The 18,941-nt window shown below is 42.7% G+C and overlaps 1 protein-coding gene across 1 annotated transcript in view; it reads right to left on the bottom strand.

The window, feature by feature from the left end:
• The window catches only part of LOC121568021 (cadherin-23-like), a 188,291-nt gene extending 169,629 nt beyond the window's left edge, over window positions 1–18,662 (bottom strand). Inside the window, exons 1-2 of the mRNA XM_045221067.1 lie at window positions 18,357–18,662; window positions 17,900–18,028 (exon numbers count right to left, since the gene is read on the bottom strand). Of these exons, the coding sequence (XP_045077002.1) occupies window positions 17,900–18,028; window positions 18,357–18,398 (171 nt within the window). The 5' untranslated portion in view covers window positions 18,399–18,662. The remainder of the gene's footprint in view (window positions 1–17,899; window positions 18,029–18,356) is intronic.
• Window positions 18,663–18,941: the final 279 nt, after the last annotated feature.

Here is an 18,941-nt window from a genome sequence, read left to right on the forward strand (position 1 = left end):
AATAGCTGTAGGATCAGCAGAGGTATTCCGGGCAGTAAGAGGGACATAAATTAGGTTATTTATATTGTGTCTTCCAACGCCCCTAGGATAATTTGCTGAATCATTATGACAACTCAGTGACACAATGGTAGGGATTAAAAGAGCTGGACTTGGGTCATTGATAAGTCATTGTCTCAATGCAGCCTTGTGATGCTGTGAAAGGTGTCCATGAATCTTGTGTCCATGAAATGCGGTATCAACCTACTCAGTGACACCAACCGATTTACAATTCTGAAGAGTTTAAACAAATATTAGCGTCATAGCTCTTATTGCGGGACTCTGAAACCACTGTGAAATGAGCCACATTAAGCTCTCCAGTCAACCTACTATGTATTAAATATTCATATTGCAATGTTCAGTCTTACCTATGGGATCTTGGGTCCATGAAATGGAGTATCAGCCTACTCAGTGACATCCACAGATTACAATAATTAAGAGTTTAAACAAATATGAGTGTCCTAGCTCATATTAGGAAACTTTAACTGTGGCAAAACGCTTCACTATACAGCCTATTGTGTGTATTGACATTCATATTGCAATATACAGCCTTACCTATGGATCTTGGGTCCATGAAATGGGATATCAGCTTACTCAGTAACACCAACAGATTACAATTCTGAATAGTTTACACAAATATTAGCGTCGTAGGTCTTATTGAGGGACTTTGACTATGGGATATCACCTCACTTTTCAGCCTATTGTGTGCATTAAACAGTCATAGCTCTTCATAGTTCTTATTGCGGGACTCTGAAACCACTGTGAAATTAGCAGCATGGCAATATAATTGTCAATACGCACAATAGGCTGTATAGTGAGGTGATTTCCCAGTTAAAGTTCCTTAATATGAGAAAAGACGCTAATATTTGTGAAAACACTTCACAGTTGTGTTCTGACTGTCTTAACGCACCACGTCCTCTTACTAAATAAACTGAGCTTCTCAGTATTTTTTTCTTCACCTCATGCTGTAAGTCAATGAAGTTTTTATTTTTAATATACATTGTGAATGATAATAGCTCCTCGCAGTATTTGAAAAATCTTTCCAACACTCTGTTGGACTTCGAAAATCACCAAGCCTCGGTGTAAAATAGCAAAATATCATGATCTGATGATCCCATATATCCAATGAAAACGTCATAAAATACCTGAATCTTTTTCCCTTGCGCAAAAACAGCTGTCTGTCCCGAGCTCACTGGCGAGGGAAACTCTGAGGGCCCAGAGTAGGCTAGTTAATACAATGTTGCAAGTTCCCGTACCAGGAAGAAATTAAATCTACTTTCACCCCTGGCTTTAGGTCTATGTATTTTACTTAGTTGACGATGGAAGTTATAGGCCTACTGCTGCATTGGCCTATAGGCTATCTCTGAGTTCCATGCACTCATTTCTTTAGCCGCCAATGGATCATGTAATATCATAGGGCAGAGGCTGGTGCTCTCGCATTAGTTGAATTTTAACGTTTCGATTTTTATAATATTTATTCTGATTTTATGATTAACCATGTGACAATGATTTGAGAAACAAACATTATTATTGAAATGAAACTGTTCCACAACAATGCGCAGGCGCGTGAAAAAAACAGCCACCCTTATGGAAATGAAATGCCCGTCCAGCGGATTTGTTCTAATGGCTAATGTCCAATCGCTGGAAAATAAACTTTGAACTCAGAGCAAGGCAGGGACATCAGGGAATGCTGTGTCTTTGTTTTTACTGAGACGTGGTGTCGTGACGTGACTTACTTTAATGTATGACTGTTATTTATTGAATCACGTAACTATGTTTAATTGTCACTCAATTAAATTAATAATGTAACAATTAACTCATTAGGAATTTGGGACCCCACAGAATAAGTTGTTTAACGAGTTACCATCTCCCGAATTAAACTCTTAGAAGATATATATGTTATATATACCGATCATATATACCAGTCACTTATTAAATACTTACCTCTTATCAGTCTCATTCTGAACATCGCATAATCCTTGAACCTGCAAGAACCCTAACCTTATTGATTAATCAAATTGGCTTAATTATTTATTTACTAACTAACTAAATAATAACGCAATACAAACACACACAGGTTACTAACGTAATAAAATGAAAACAGGTCCCTAGTGGACTGGACTAACAATAGCATGAATGCATGGGTAGAAGGAGGGTCAGAGTGGAAGGGAGAGAGAGATTCAAACTATCGTGGTTACTTTGGAGACTACGCTCACAGTAATCATAATACTTATGCACCCTAATAACACTAATTTGGATTAGAAATGCAACATGTATTTACGTGTAGCTGTCCTCGATAGTTGAGTTGATGATGTAGGACTCTGGTTTGTCCACCAGAGATCACTATGTCCTTGGTAGAGTTTCTGGTCATAGTTGTGGTTAGAATGGAAACTTCAGATGTACCAGCGGTTGTCCTCTCCTCTCGTGTCTTTAGTGAAAGTTCTCTAGACGACTATACATGCCAGCTGCAGACTGAAATGATAAGGTCTAGTGCATTGTCTTCTTCTTCACCTCGTGTAGAGGTTGAGAGTTTCAGAGTTTCTCCATTTCAAATGTGTGGACTAACGTCTCACGTCTGCTGGTCTTCCTTTGGTATGGAGTTGTAGTTTTAAACCATTTTGTAATGTTCAGCTCACGCTTCACATCTACTGGTCTTGTAGAGTGTCAACCATTTTAAGCTGTGGGCTTTCTGGTCTGGTAGAAATTCAACCATTTGCAACGTTTAGCTCACGCTTCACGTCAGCTGGTCTGAGGTGAATTTCATCACAAGGCTTTTTATGCACTCAGGGTAAAAGGAGCATTCATTCATGTTTGTGCTCATCTGGGCATGGCCACTGACTGAGAAAAAATCAATATGGAAAACAATAATCTCATCTAGAATGCTAAAATCACATTGTTATCTTCACAAAAGTATTATTATACTTAATAATTCGTTTTAAACAACAATTAGATTCTAACCTCATAACTGGGAAGTGTACCCCCCCCAAAGATACAGTTATGTTGTTCCGCAGTCTTTAATGACATCACAACATTGTAACGAATTTGACATGATTGTTCTTTAAGTCCCCACCAACCATTTCCCACATTATTTTAAGTAGGAATATTGTTTAATTATCTACTTTTGGATGTTGGAGTCTTGGCGGGAAGACTTCCTTTGTTAACAAAGGGGTATTTTCTCCCAATACTTCATGGCAAGGAAGAGAAAGTCTGCACTGTATTTACGACCTGTCATAAAACTGGCCCCCAGGAAATGGGGTGTTCAAACCTTTACCGAGCCGGCATGTTTGATCCTCAACCCATGAGGGCCAGTCATGACCGTGGCTTATTGACAATACATTTGACTCTGCTATTCAACCAGACGGCTTCCCCATATTCCGAATAGATCGAACGGTGGCTTCTGGTAAGAGTCAGGGGGAGGTGTAGGTTTCCTCATAAACAATTCCTAGTGTACCGAAGATGAAAACATTGGCAGCTCCTGTTCACCCGACCTGGAGTTTCTGATGCTAAAATGCTAACCCTACTATATGCCGATGGAATTCACGTGTGTTATTATCACAGCTGTGTACATACCGCCACAAGCAAACACCAAGGCGGCACTCAAGAAACTGTACAAGATCATTAGCCAGCAAGAATCCTCTCACCCGGAAGCAATCTTTATTGTAGCGGTTGACTTTAACCAAGCCCGTCTAAAACACATTTTCCCAAATAATCACCAACATGTATCCTTCTCCACGAGATGAATACACAAAGCCATTCCCCGCCCCCACTTCGGCCAATCAGATCACAGCTCTTTGTTCCTACTCCCTGCCTACAAGCAGCAACTCACCAACACAGAGAATAGTGAGGCGCTGGACAGAGGAGGCAGACTCAATGCTGTATGATTGTTTAGGAATATTGATTGGAATATGTAAAAAATGTATCCACCCAGGACTCATCCAGCAACATTGAGGAATATACATTGTCAGTCACAGGCTTCATTAGGAAATGTGTTGGTGACATTGTACCCTCAATAACAATCTGGACATACCCCAACCAAAAACCCTAGAACCCCGATGACTCGGTGGCGTGCGACGCGTACAAGGCAAGCAGGTACGAGCTCCGCAAATCTGTTAGGGATGCAAAAATACAATACATACTCAAACTTGAATTGATGTTCGACAATTCAGACTCGCGTCAAATGTGGCAAGGACTACAGACTATCATAGACTACAAAGGAAAATCCAGATATGCGGTGCCCACCGAAGCCTCCCTCTCAGATGAGCTTAACACATTCAATGCTTGCTTCGAGCCAGACAGATTGACTCTCTCTGCTCCGGATGACCAGGTGCTTTCGCTCTCCGAGGCTGATGTGAGGAAAACTCTCAAAAGAGTGAATACTCACAAAGCCGCCGGCCCAGATGGCATCGCTGGCCGCATCCTCAGAGTGTGTGCTGACCAGTGTGTGCTGACAACCTGTCCCTGTCCCAGGCTGTAGTCCCCACCTGCTTTAAGGACACCACCATCGTCCCAGTGTCCAAGAAAAACAAGGTGACATGCCCAAATGACTATTGCCCAGTCGCGCTCACCTCGTCATCATGATAGGCTGGTCATGGCTCACATCAAGGCCAGCAAGCGGGCCACACTGGACCCAATCCAATTTCCCTACCACTCCAACAGATCCATGGAAGATGCCATTTCAATTGCTATTCACACAGCCATAACACATCTGGACAAGAGGAACACCTACAGTGGGGAGAACAAGTATTTGATACACTGCCGATGTTGCAGGTTTTCCTACTTACAAAGCATGTAGAGGTCTGTAATTTGTATCATAGGTACACTTCAACTGTGAGAGACGGAATCTAAAACAAAAATCCAGAAAATCACATTGTATGATTTTTAAGTAATTAATTTGCATTTTATTGCATGACATAAGTATTTGATCACCTACCAACCAGTAAGAATTCCGGCTCTCACAGACCTGTAAGTTTTTCTTTAAGAAGCCCTACTGTTCTCCACTCATTACCTGTATTAACTGCACCTGTTTGAACTCGTTACCTGTATAAAAGACACCTGTCCACACACTCAATCAAACAGACTCCAACCTCTCCACAATGGCCAAGACCAGAGAGCTGTGTAAGGACATCAGGGATAAAATTGTAGACATGCACAAGGCTGGGATGGGCTACAGGACAATAGGCAAGCAGCTTGGTGAGAAGGCAACAACTGTTGGCGCAATTATTAGAAAATGAAAAGAAAATGGAAGAAGTTCAAGATGACGGTCAATCATCCTCGGTCTGGGGCTCCATGCAAGATCTCACCTCGTGGGGCATCAATGATCATGAGGAAGGTGAGGGATCAGCCCAGAACTACACGGCAGGACCTGGTCAATGACCTGAAGAGAGCTGGGACCACAGTCTCAAAGAAAACCATTAGTAACACACTACGCCGCCATTGATTAAAATCCTGCAGCGCACGCAAGGTCCCCCTGCTCAAGCCAGCGCATGTCCAGGCCCGTCTGAAGTTTGCCAATGACCATCTGGATGATCCAGAGGAGGAATGGGAGAAGGTCATGTGGTCTGATGAGACAAAAATAGAGCTTTTTGGTCTAAACTCCACTCGCCGTGTTTGGAGGAAGAAGAAGGATGAGTACAACCCCAAGAACACCATCCCAACCGTGAAGCATGGAGGTGGAAACATCATTCTTTGGGGATGCTTTTCTGCAAAGGGGACAGGGCGACTGCACCGTATTGAGGGGAGGATGGATGGGGCCATGTATCGCGAGATCTTGGCCAACAACCTCCTTCCCTCAGTAAGAGCATTGAAGATGGGTCATGGCTGGGTCTTCCAGCATGACAACGACCCGAAACACACAGCCAGGGCAACTAAGGAGTGGCTCCGTAAGAAGCATCTCAAGGTCCTGGAGTTGCCTAGCCAGTCTCCAGACCTGAACCCAATAGAAAATCTTTGGAGGGAGCTGAAAATCTGTATTGCCCAGCGACAGCCCAGAAACCTGAAGGATCTGGAGAAGGTCTGTATGGAGGAGTGGGCCAAAATCCCTGCTGCAGTGTGTGCAAACCTGGTCAAGACCTACAGAAAACGTATGATCTCTGTAATTGCAAACAAAGGTTTCTGTACCAAATATTTAGTTCTGCTTTTCTGATGTATCAAATACTTATGTCATGCAATAAAATGCAAATTAATTACTTAAAAATCATACAATGTGATTTTCTGGATTTTTGTTTTAGATTCCGTCTCTCACAGTTGAAGTGTACCTATGATAAAAATTACAGACCTCTACATGCTTTGTAAGTAGGAAAACCTGCAAAATCGGCAGTGTATCAAATACTTGTTCTCCCCACTGTATGTAAGAATGCTGTTCATTGACTACGGTTGAGCATTCAAATCAAATCAAATTGTATTTGTCACATGCGCCAAATACAACAGGCAGTGGCGGCTCCTGAAAAAATTCTCAGGAGGGGCAATTTTTCTGATGATTTAGGTGACCTACACACATTTAAAAAAAGATATGTCCAGCAACAACATGAAGACAGGGGCAGCATATAAGTCAATACCAGAAGCATTTATTGACTGATCTCAAAAGTGTTGGCTTACCAGGGTTGGTGGAGCCCTCAGTTTCATCTTTGCCTCGCAAAGCTAACTCAAACACTCCGCAAAACTTCACACACTGGATTAGCCGGCTGAGGATGTGGCGGTTCTTGCTAATGTCGTAGTAAATATATTTGTTATAGTGAATATGGAATATGATATGTTGAGTAAAATGTTGTGCTAAGATCTATTTAGGTCAGGAGCTGGTTATAAGTTATGTTCCTATCCAATAACAATGGACAAAAGGGTCCTATCTTGTCAGCCTTGTCAGCAGGTGGCCAAGGACAACACCCACGCCATAGGCCTCTCAGTTCTTCCAACTCACGAGTTCTTGCTCTGAGGACACACACACACACAAACACACACACACACACACATCATCACTGTTAAACACACACACACACACACATCATCACTGTTAAACACACACACACACACACACACACACACAAAAATCCCCTCTCTTAGGCTGAACATTTGAAGACAGAGAACCCGACTCAGAGCCAATGCAACAGTGACAGTAGCCTGGAGGGGACCTCGCCCAACTCATCAGGACCAATCAGAAGATCAGAACTACTAGATTGAACCTACTTCATTTATTGCATAAAATGTCTGCACACAATGTTTCGGGGCTCTCTTCAGATAATAATAATAATAATAATAAATGCCATTTAGCAGACGCTTTTATCCAAAGCGACTTACAGTCATGCGTGCATACATTTTTGTGTATGGGTGGTCCCGGGGATCGAACCCACTACCTTGGCGTTACAAGCACCATGCTCTACCAGCTGAGCTACAGAAAGTGGATACTCATGGATGCGCATTGCAATTGTAAAATGTCAACACAATTGGAGACACCACGTCATTTTTGGAGACATGTTATTGACAGTAAACTATTGTAGATGCGACTGCTAACTAAATAAAACATTTTAGCTGGCTAGCTAATCATCTTAGCTAAATGTGGGGCAAACAATTCAGTTATTTACCGTTAATTTGAGGGATTGGGGTGAAAGAAATCGAGTTACATAGTGATACTTTACGATATACTGTATTGACAATATCGCAATATTTTAGCGCTAGTTGGCTGTACCTGCACCAAAACACCATTATTGTTCCTTCATAGCTTGTTCTCAATCTTTTCACATTGGGAGCCAATTTGTTTTCAGCACTTTTATTTCCATGACTGATCAAAACTCGTTCTCATGGCTTTCTGATCCCTCTGCAACAGACATATGGTGCGCAATAAAATCACAGTATCGAATCGCAATACGTATAGAATCATGAGACTCGCAATGCTGATGCATATATCTTATCGTGAGGTTCCTGGCAATTCCCAGCCCAAGTTCATTTGCCACAACACATCTCTTCGCTAGCAAACGCAATGTGTCTCCAGCAATGTTTACTTTTTTGACGTTCTATGGCATCTCCACTTTCCAAGCATATATGACCACATGTAATATTTTGGTAAGTGATGCAAATAGTGAACTATGTAGGGCCAGGATGTAAAATATATGTAGCTGCAGCAATTTCTCTTATCTGATATGGTAAGTAATGGGGCTTGATTTATAGCTCCCTAAGAGTTTGACGAACGGGTCCGTGAACGCGATTGCAGATATCTTTACCTCTGAATAAACTGCCTTATATTATACAATTATCCACCTTGTCCAAAAGTCTCTACTTTTTCTCCGTTCTCCAGTAAACTTGTTTTATCAACAATAGTAAGGTTCAATGACACAGAAAGCAGTTCAATGTCGGGGTACAGTCGCTCTCTTACCAGGATCGCGGTCCGCTCTGACCAGGGTGAAGGTGGCCGGCTCCACCTCTCTGCCAGCAGCGTTTTCATTATTTAGTCCGTTCGTAGCGGGTATGTACACGATCAACAAGATCAGTCCAAAACCGAAGATCAGTCCAAAGCAGAATGTTTGCAGAATGTTTGTAAACTAAGTCTACAAATTAAAAACATAAAATAACGCCACACTGCAGGTCGCAACATAGACGCTGATAGCCGCCATTGTCTTAGTTACGTTCAACGTTACGTCACGTATGACGAAAGCGCGTAAGTGCATGCACACAGACACCCATAGAGAATGTATTGAAAGCTTTGAAATGTGAAAAAAATAGATTTTACATGACAGGCTATGAGAGACTTCTGGGCGATTTTCAACCTGACTGAAATCGCCCAAAAAACGGGCGGGGCCATTTGAAGCACGACTTTAGCCTGATTTGACATTTAGTGGCTGGCAGATCAGACGTGAACACTGATAACTGCTGTTGCCGTGATATAATTTTTTATAAATTTATAAAAAAAAAGTATAATTTTTTATTTTTTTTTATTTTTTTATAATTGATTAGAAAAAAAATCCCTTCCTTTTCCCGTTTGGCAGTGCGTCGCCCATATCGCCCTATTGAACAAGCCGTCCCTGACAACAGGTGTAGTAGACCTTACCGTTAAATGCTTACAAGCTCTTAACCAACAATGCAGTTAAGAAAAATATTTAATAAATAAATTAAAATAAAAAATAAAAGAGCAACAATAAAATAACAATAACGAGGATATACACAGGGGGTACTGGTACCGAGACAATGTGCGGGGGTACAGGTTAGTCGAGGTAATTGAGGTAATATGTACATGTAGGTAGGGGTAAAGTGACTATGCATAGATAATAGATAATAAACAGTGAGTAGCATCAGCGTAAAAAAAGGTGGTTGGGGGGAAGGGGGGGTCAATGCAAATAGTCCGGGTAGCCATTTGATGGCTTGGGGATAGAAGCTGTTAAGAAGCCTTTTGGACCTAGACTTGGCGCTCTGGTACCGCTTGCCGTGTGGTATCAGAGAAAACAGTCTATGACTAGACTCTGACCTCCTCCCTATATGTTGTCTCATCGTTGTTGGTGATCAGGCCTACCACCGTTGTGTCGTTGGCAAACTTAATGATGGTGTTGGAGTCGTGCTTGGCCACGCAGTCATGGGTGAACAGGGAGTACAGGAGGGAACTAAGCATGCACCCCTGATGGGCCCCGTGTTGAGAATCAGCGTGGCAGATGTGTTGTTGCCTACCCTTACCACCTGGGGGCGGCCCGTCAGGAAGTCCAGGATCAAGTTGCAGAGGGAGATGTTTAGTCCCAGGGTCCTTAGCTTAGTGATGAGCTTTGAGGGCACTATGGTGTTGAATGCTGAGCTGTAGTCAATGAACAGCATTCTCACGTAGGTGTTCCTTTTGTCCAGGTGGGAAAGGGCAGTGTTGAGTGCAATAGAGATTGCGGCATCTGTGGATTTGTTGGGGCGGTATGCATATTGGAGTGGGTCTAAGGTTTCTGGGATGATGGTGTTGATGTAAGCCATGACCAGCCTTTCAAAGCACTTCATGGCTACAGACATGAGTGGTACGGGTTGGTAGTTATTTAGGCAGGTTACCTTGGTGTTCTTGGGCAAAGGGACTATGGTGGTCTGCTTGACTCGGCCAGGGTCAGGTTGAAAATGTCAGTGAAGACACTGGTCAGCGCATGCTCGGAGTACACGTCCTGGTGATCCGTCTGGCCCTGCGGCCTTGTGAATGTTGACCTGTTTAAAGGTCTTACTCACATCGGCTATGGCGAGCGTGATCACACAGTCGTCCGGAACAGCTGGTGCTTTCATGTATGCTTCAGTGTTGCTTGCCTCGAAGCGTGCATTTAGCTCGTCTGGTAGGCTTGTGTCACTGGGCAGCTCGCGGCTGGGCTTCCCTTTGTAGTCTGTAATAGTTTGCAAGCCCTGCCACATCCGACGAGCGTCGGAGCTGGTGTAGTACGATTCAATCTTAGTCCTGTATTTACGCTTTGCCTGTTTGATCTTCGTCTGAGGGCATAGCGGGATTTCTTATAAGCGTCCGGGTTAGAGTCCCGCTCCTTGAAAGTGGCAGCTCTATCCTTTAGCTCAGTGGTGATGTTGCCTGTAATCCTTGGCTTCTGGTTGGGGTATGTACGTACGGTCACTGTGGGGACAACGTCATCGATGCACTTATTGATGAAGCCGGTGACTGATGTGGTATGCTCCTCAATGCCATCGGATGAGTCCTGGAACATATTCCAGTCTGTGCTAGCAAAACAGTCCTGTAGCTTAGCATCTGTGTCATCTGACCACATCCGTATTAAGTGAGTCACTGGTACTTCCTGCTTTAGTTTTTGCTTGTGTGGGGATCTATTTTCTTATAACTAGATGTGATGCCTAGCTTAGAAAGAATACATTAATGATTAAACATAATAGGTTTGTGCTGTACTGATATAGATTGGTCAACATAACAAGCTGTGATTAATGTGAGGAACTATTAGGGGGTAGGCCGAGACAGACTTGTGATTCTCACAGACACACACACTGCCTCTTTGTTAGACCACTCAAGGACATGTGTACTGCAAAAGTGCTGACTCTCTGGACAAGCTGCAGATAACAACTTATGCCTGGCAACAGTGAAGCGCCAAGGGCTGGGACCAGCCTGTGCGCCAACGATAGGCTGAGTAAGTCTAAACCACGCTCAGTCTCTACTCTGATAGGCCAGCAGGGAGCGGGAACTATCTCTGTCAGAGTATTTAAAGAAGAACTTATAACAATGGACCAGTTCTCTGTCTGCCCTGCGTGGTATTTCAGTGGACCCGTATATACGAATATCATATTTACCATTGAAGTGTTTTGCATTAATTAAAATACTAGTCTATTTTAGAAGACGTGTATTGACCTCTTTTTGTTCCAATACCAGATTTGAATTGACACAACTTATCACTTGTAAGCAGGAATCAGGAGGATAGAATTATGGTCAGATTTGCCAAATGGAGGTTGAGGGAGAGCTTTGTATGCGTCTCAGTGTGTGGTGTAAAGGCGGTCTAGAGTTTTTTTTTTTACTATTGTTGCACATGTAACATACTGGTAGAAATGAGGTAAAACAGATTTAAGATAACCTGCATTAAAGTCCCCGGCCACTAGGAGCGCCGCCTCTGGATGAGCATTTTCTTGTTTGCTTATGGCTTTATACAGCTCGTTGAGTGCGTTCTTAGTGCCAGCATCGGGTTGTGGTGGTAAATATACAGCTACGAAAAATATAGATGAAAACTCTCTTGGTAAATAGTGTAGTCTACAGTTATAATGAGATACTCTACCTCAGGCGAGCAAAACCTTGAGACTTCCTTAATATTTGATTTCGCGCACCAGCTGTTATTGACAAAATAGACACAGACCACCCCTTGTTGTCTTACCGGAGGCAGTTGTTCTGTCTTGCCGATGCACAGAAAAACCAGCCAACTGTATATTATCCATGTCGTCGTTCAGCCTCGACTCGGTGAAACATAAGATATTACAGTTTGTTGGTAGGATAGTCTTGAACGGAGCTCATCCAGTTTATTCTCCAATGATTGCACGTTGGCCAATAGGATGGATGGTAGAGGCGGGTTACCCACTCGCCAACAAATTCTCACGAGGCACCCCAACCTGCGTCCCCTGTATCGGCGTCTTCTCTTCATGCGAATGACTGGGTATCTGGAGTAAATTATTTCCGTCCGACTCGTTAAAGAAAATATCTTCGTCCAGTTCGAGGTGAGAAATCGCTGTTCTGATATCCAGAAGCTCCTTTCGGTCATAAGAGATGGTGGCAGAAACATTATGTACAAAATAAGTTACAAACAACGCGGAAAAACACACAAAAATAGCACAATTGGTTAGGAGCCCTTAAAACGGCAGCCATCTCCTCCGGCACCATTCTCTACATTCAACACTATTGTTCCCTCCAAGCTCGACACCAAGCTCAGAGCCCTGGGTCTGGACACCACCCTCTACAACTGGATCCTTGACTTCCTAACGGGCAGACCACAGGCTGTGAGTATTGGCAACAACACCTCCTCCACACTGACCCTTAACACAGGGGCCCCACAGGGGTGTCCTCTGTCCTCTGCTGTACTCCCTGTTCACCCACGACTGTGTGGCTTTGCACGACACCAACTCCAAGTTTGCTGACGACATCATGGTTGTAGGCCGGATAACCAACAACGATGAGTCAGCCTATAGGGAGGAGGTAAGTGAACTGGCATTGTGGCAACAACCATTCACTCAACGTCAGCAAAACAATGGAGTTGATTGTTGACTTCAGGAAGCAGAGGAGGGAACATGCCCAATCCACATCAATGGGACTGTAGTAGAGAGAGTCACAAGTTTTAAGTACCTCAGCATCCACATCACAGAGGACTTGTCATCGGATCATGAGGTCTGATACCAACAGGCTCAGAGACAGTTTCTATATAAACAACAACACAGACCCAAAGTCAGTTGCGTCCCGCAGCTGTAGCCTATCAAATGCCGCCGGCAGTATCTAACGTGGCCAATTGTTTTCACCCATCTCTATTTTATTTGGAGAATAACAGCAGCCTACACGAAAAATAGATTGTAATATTGGTAGTAACAATCTGGATGCGTACCAGGCTTAGCCCCCTCAGTTCAAACTTGTGCCCCCTAAGTCTTAGTTTAGTGTCCCTATATAAAAATACATTATTGAGTGACAGGTTGGTGCAAAAAAATATATACCGCGGTGTGTGTAGGGGGGCTACGGAAAGCCACTGGGGCGGTTAGGTATGACACCTTTCAGTTTCCATAAAAAGCAGGAAAAATCTATTCTCATCTCTGTGGTAGGTAAGTGAATAATGTGATACGCCTTCGCCTGTAATAGTTTACCAGTCGGGCCCTGGTTAGGATGCCATGTTAGAGGCCGAACTGTCTCCTTCTTGCTCCTCTGGTGTTCCTATGGGGGGTGCTCTGCAGGAGTGTTTGCCCTATGATGGGGTGTGTGAGGTTTTCATCCCGACATTGACTGACACTGAATTGATTATGACCTAGGTCTCTCCAGAGCCTGGAGAGGAGAGGGTGTGCTTTGACCTTTCCCTGGGCTTGGAGAGAAAATGACTCACCTGCAAAATGTTCCTAGTTGTGTCACGGAAGTTGTGTCACTGCTGGGAGGTCTGGAGACAACCCAAGTGTCCACTGTGCATAGTTCGGGAGAGAATGCTCCCTTACCTGCTTCAACAAAGGCCCATGCGGAGAAGTTTGTCCCCCCGTATCACCAAAAGGTTAGTGGACAGTGTTTAGGACCTGGGCAAAGTGTTCATCTGCCTCGGGGCAAATGCTATGATCCCTTATTTTCTCCGCCAATCTACATTCATCAAATGAACATACCATGTTGGTCAATATGTACAGTATCATGTACCCAGTGCTCGTTTGGAATGTGCCATTCTGCCTTGCTGTCACATGTCCATTAGTTTGGGTAGTGTGTGCATTTAAAGGGGGTGGTTAGAAATACTGAACTGTAATGATTTCAGTTGAAGGGAAAATGAACACTGCTACATCCTGACAATGTTTATGAGGTTACTGCAATCTGCAATTGCTACATAAATGATTTACTTTTACATTATTTACACATACCCATTGTTCTTTGAAGAATATAACGTATATAATAAATGCCTCATGAGCTTAGTCCAATTGTCGTACCCCATCAGAATCCAAAATATATAGTGACTTCGGAAAGTATTCAGACCCATTAACTTTTTCAACATTTTGTTATGTTATAGCCTTATTCAAAAATGAATTAAATGAATAAAAATCCTCAGAAATCTACACACAATACCCCATAATGACAAAGCGGACAAAAACCTACAACAAAAATACCTTATTTAAGTACTCAGACCCTTTGCTATGAGACTCGAAATTGATCATCCATGAGATGTTTCTACAACTTGATTTGGGTCCACCTATGGTAAATTAAATTGATTGGACATGTTTTGGAAAGGCACACACCTGTCCTATAAGGTCCCACAGTTGACAATGCATGTCAGAGCAAAAACCAAGCCATGAGGTCGAAGGAATTGTCCGTAGAGCACGGAGACAGGACTGTGTCGAGGCACAGATCTGGGGAAGGGTACCAAAAACATTTCTGTAGCATTGAAGGTCCACAAGAACACCAGACGGAAGCCACTCCTCAGTAAAAGGCACATGACAGCCCGCTGCCAAAAGATACTGTGATGTCACGAGAGGCTGTGTCCTGGAGGGACGTTACATCCCCCTGAGGTGGCTGCAAACCCAGACAGCTATGGCTCCATCTGCTGGTATGGTCGGGAACTCCAACCCTCTATGGCCAATCTTCCCACGCAGCTGAAACAAATGAGGAGCTGATGAGCTGAAGGTTTGGGAAGGGAAGAGACACAGTCTCCAACCTGGGCTCTCTGGAGGACAAGAGTGCTGCACGTCCACTTCCATGAGGAATATAAGGATTTGGAGATACTTACCTTTGGGAAATACTCACCTTTGGATATATGCACCTGTGGAAATACGTGAGAGACATTTGGAAGGACTTTTTGCTGGGTTGGCCACTAGCTGCAACGTGGACTACAGTAAGGCTGTGGAAAAGTTATCTGAGCGAGTGAGAATTATGATTTTGGATGTGGAAGATACATCCCTGAACTGTTAACCCTTAAAGAGCCACAAGAGAACAGAATTTTGTTATATTTTCGTTAATTTCCCAAGACCTATAATAAAATCCTTGTTTTGTTTGAACCTTGTCTCCTTGCACTACTTGAGCAATCCCGCTGAAAGCTGTGTAGCCTCTCGTGACGTCACAATACCTAAAGACTCTCAGACCATTAGAAACAAGATTCTCTGGTCTGATGAAACCAAGATTGAACACTTTGGCCTGAATGCCAAGCGTCACGTCTGGAGGAAACCTGGAACCATCCTTACGGTGAAGCATGGTGGTGGCAGCATCATGCTGTGGGGGTGTTTTTCAGCGGCAGAGACTGGGAAACTAGTCAGGATTGAGGCAAAGATGAACGGAGCAAAATACAGAGAGATCCTTGACTCAGATTGGGGCGAAGGTTCACCTTCCAACAGGACAATCAAATAAGTTTTATTTGTCACATGCGCCGAATACAACAGGTGTAGACCTTACAGTGAAATAATTACTTACAAGCCCTTAACCAACAATGCAGTTTTAAGAAAAATAAGTGTTAAGTAAAAAATAGAAGTAAAAATAAAAAAATAAGAAAAATAGAAAAATAACAAATAATTAAAGAGCAGCAGTAAAATAACAATAGACCTAAGCACACAGCCAAGACAACGCAGGAGTGGCTTCAGGACAAGTCTCTGAATGTCCTTGAGTGGCCCAGCCAGAGCTTGGACTTGAACCCGATCGAACATCTCTGGAGAGACCTGAAAATTGCTGTGCAGCAACGCTCCCCATCCAACCTGATAGAGCTTGAGAGGATCTGCAGAGAAGAACGGGAGAAACTCCCCAAATAAAGGTGTGCCAAGCTTGTAGTGTCATACCCAAGAAGACTCAAGGCTATAATTGCTGCCAAAGGTGATTCAACAAAGTACTGAGTAAATGGTCTGAATACTTATGTAAATGTGATATTTCAGATTTTTGTTTTGATAAATTAGCAAAAATTTAGAACAACTTGTTTTTGCTTCGTCATTATGGGGTATTGTGTGTAGATTGATGGGGGGGGGGAAACAATTTTATCAATTTTAGAATAAGGCTATAACCTAACAAAATGTGGAAAAAGTCAAGGGGTCTGAATACATTCCGAAGGCACTGTATGCTTGTTCTACTCAATTGTTTGTAAAAAAGATATACAGTATATTTTAAACAAACACTGTTTAGCCTCTGAATATGGTTAAAATTGATGAATTCGATGAATTGATGAATTTGAGGTGGTTACATTTCTCTACCCCTAGTTCCTTAGCTTTTTACCAAAACAGTGGCAGGTTGGTTGGGTTTGTTGTTGTTTGAACTGCAGATTGCCCCTTTAAAAACCAATGGGTTTACATCAAGATTCCCAGATTGCAGATTGCATGTGTGTCTTACATTAAAAAATAAGTTTACATTACCAAGTACATTAATGGGGTAAACCTACTCTAAGAGAATGTATTAGGCTGTTTAAGAGAAGGTTTGAATCCTAATCAACACATCCAATGTGAGTACATCTGTTGTTGAAGTACAGTAGATCAATAAAGCTACAGTACTCTAGAGGATATCTAAGCTGCGTATGCTGAAAAACATTGTTAATGCATAGGTCAAATTATCTTTGAATTTCCTGTATTTTTCGACTTCAGACAAAAGCTAATATTTCAATTAAAACATTGTTTTTTGTATTAATAAACATATGGATATACAGTACACTGCGATGGGATTATGTGTACACACGTATGGATGCACACCCACCGGCAAAACATTCATTTTAAAATGAGAACGTGCTCATGTGCTGACATGCTGTATAATAATATTTAATATCCATCCTATGTAGCTTGAGTACATATAATTTTCATATGGTTCCTGACTGAGAAGCCTGAATGTGGCAGTGTAACAGTAAGCGGTAGCGTTCATTAGGCACGAAATGGAAGAAAATAGACTCAAACAGGAAGGGACTATCTGAAGTTGTCTAATAAGAAGCTATCATTTCATTTTCCACTGCAAAATGTTTTGCTACGGTGTGCCTTAATAGCTAGGTTTCCATCTAATTGGCGACAGATTTTAATGCAAATATTCTAGAATCTGCATAAAGAAAATATGCACATTTATCCACCAGTGGTGTGTTTCCACAAAATTGACTTTTTCCACTTAAGTTTTCATGTACTGAATACATGTGTTTCCATCGCATTTTCAACTCTACCGATAGTTTTGTCACAACTGTTGCGTTAAATAGCAAATGTGCCTACTCTGGTCTTGGCACGTGTGCTCTAGTCAAAAGCTCGCAGATACAGTGCGAGTAGGCTGTGCCGGTAGGCTATCTACATGATGAGATTATTATGGATAAGAGCAAGAATATTTGTATTTGTCAAATGGCAATGAAGCATCGATCATCATGTCACCAGAATAAGACCCTCGATATATATCGGAAAGGAGCCTCAAGATCACCGTGCAATTTCACCACCCTGTGAAGTTCATCATAACATATTTTATCTGTAGCCTAATAAACTGCATGGTTTCCCAAGTCGTAGTGGGAGGACCACACACCATATCATCGCGTGACTCCAAGTTTCTTTTGATATGATGGTTATTATATCAATATTTGCGCATAAAGGCGTTTCCACCACCATTTCTCACATAATTAATTTTACCAACACAAAAAGATCACATGTCAAACTAACAAATGATCTGTCGGCATTTATAAAATTGTACCAAAACCTCCTGTTTCCATCACAGCTGTCATGATTTTTTAAATATGTTATGACTTTGGAAACGTGATTATAGAACATGACCCAGGTGTCTAACCTTGAGCAGGTAGCGGTCAACAGACTCTCGGTCCAAAGGGAAGTTGACGTAGATCTCTCCATAGGTGTGGTTCACTGTCCGGATCTCAAACACATCCTGCATGTTCCCTGCCACCAGACTGAACTTCACCTTAAAGAGCGAGACAAAGAGGGGATGGAGTGAGTTGAAAAAGAGAGCAGGGAGAGCAGGTGAAGAGCTACCTCTCTCTCTCTCTCTCTCTCTCTCTCTCTCTCTCTCTCTCTCTCTCTCTCTCTCTCTCTCTCTCTCTCTCTCTCTCTCTCTCTCTCTCTCTCTCTCTCTCTCTCTCTCTCTCTCTCTCTCTCTCTCTCTCTCTCTCTCTCTCTCTCTCTCTCTCTCTCTCTCTCTCTCTCTCTCTCTCTCTCTCTCTCTCTCTCTCTCTCTCTCTCTCTCTCTCTCTCTCTCTCTCTCTCTCTCTCTCTCCTCTCTCTCTCCTCACCAGTCCATTATTCCCGGCATCTTTGTCGCGCCCCAGCACCATAGCCACTCTCTTCCCGATGGGTGTGTTCTCTGGAATCTCCACCAATGAATCAGATGTGATATCAAACTCTGGACTGTTGTCATTCTCATCCTGTATGGTGATTGACACCTGTCACATGTATAAACAAAGCCAATGAGGGATTGGCATTGACAAGAGTGCTAGGATGCTACAAAACTTTGAATTGAATTTGATTAACACGGTATGCTGTTGAAAAATAATGTAAAAAGTACATTTGTGACATACACATACACACACACACACTCCATTAAGCTTTGAATTAAAATGTTGAATTAAAACAGTAATCCAGACTGAAGAAGGAAAGCAACACTTACCTTCTGCAATTTCCCCATGAGATAGCAGTAACAAGGTGAAAATAAAGATTGACATTAACTGACCATTTCTACAACAGAACAGATAAAAACATCTTTAACATTTACGTCATTTAGCTGACGCTCTTATCCAGAGCGACTTACAGTTAGTGCATACATTATTATTTTCATACTGGCCCCCCGTGGGAAACGAACACACAACCCTGGCGTTGCA

This window comes from Coregonus clupeaformis, chromosome 1, assembly GCF_020615455.1.
Source record: "Coregonus clupeaformis isolate EN_2021a chromosome 1, ASM2061545v1, whole genome shotgun sequence".
Classification (NCBI taxonomy): domain Eukaryota; kingdom Metazoa; phylum Chordata; class Actinopteri; order Salmoniformes; family Salmonidae; genus Coregonus; species Coregonus clupeaformis.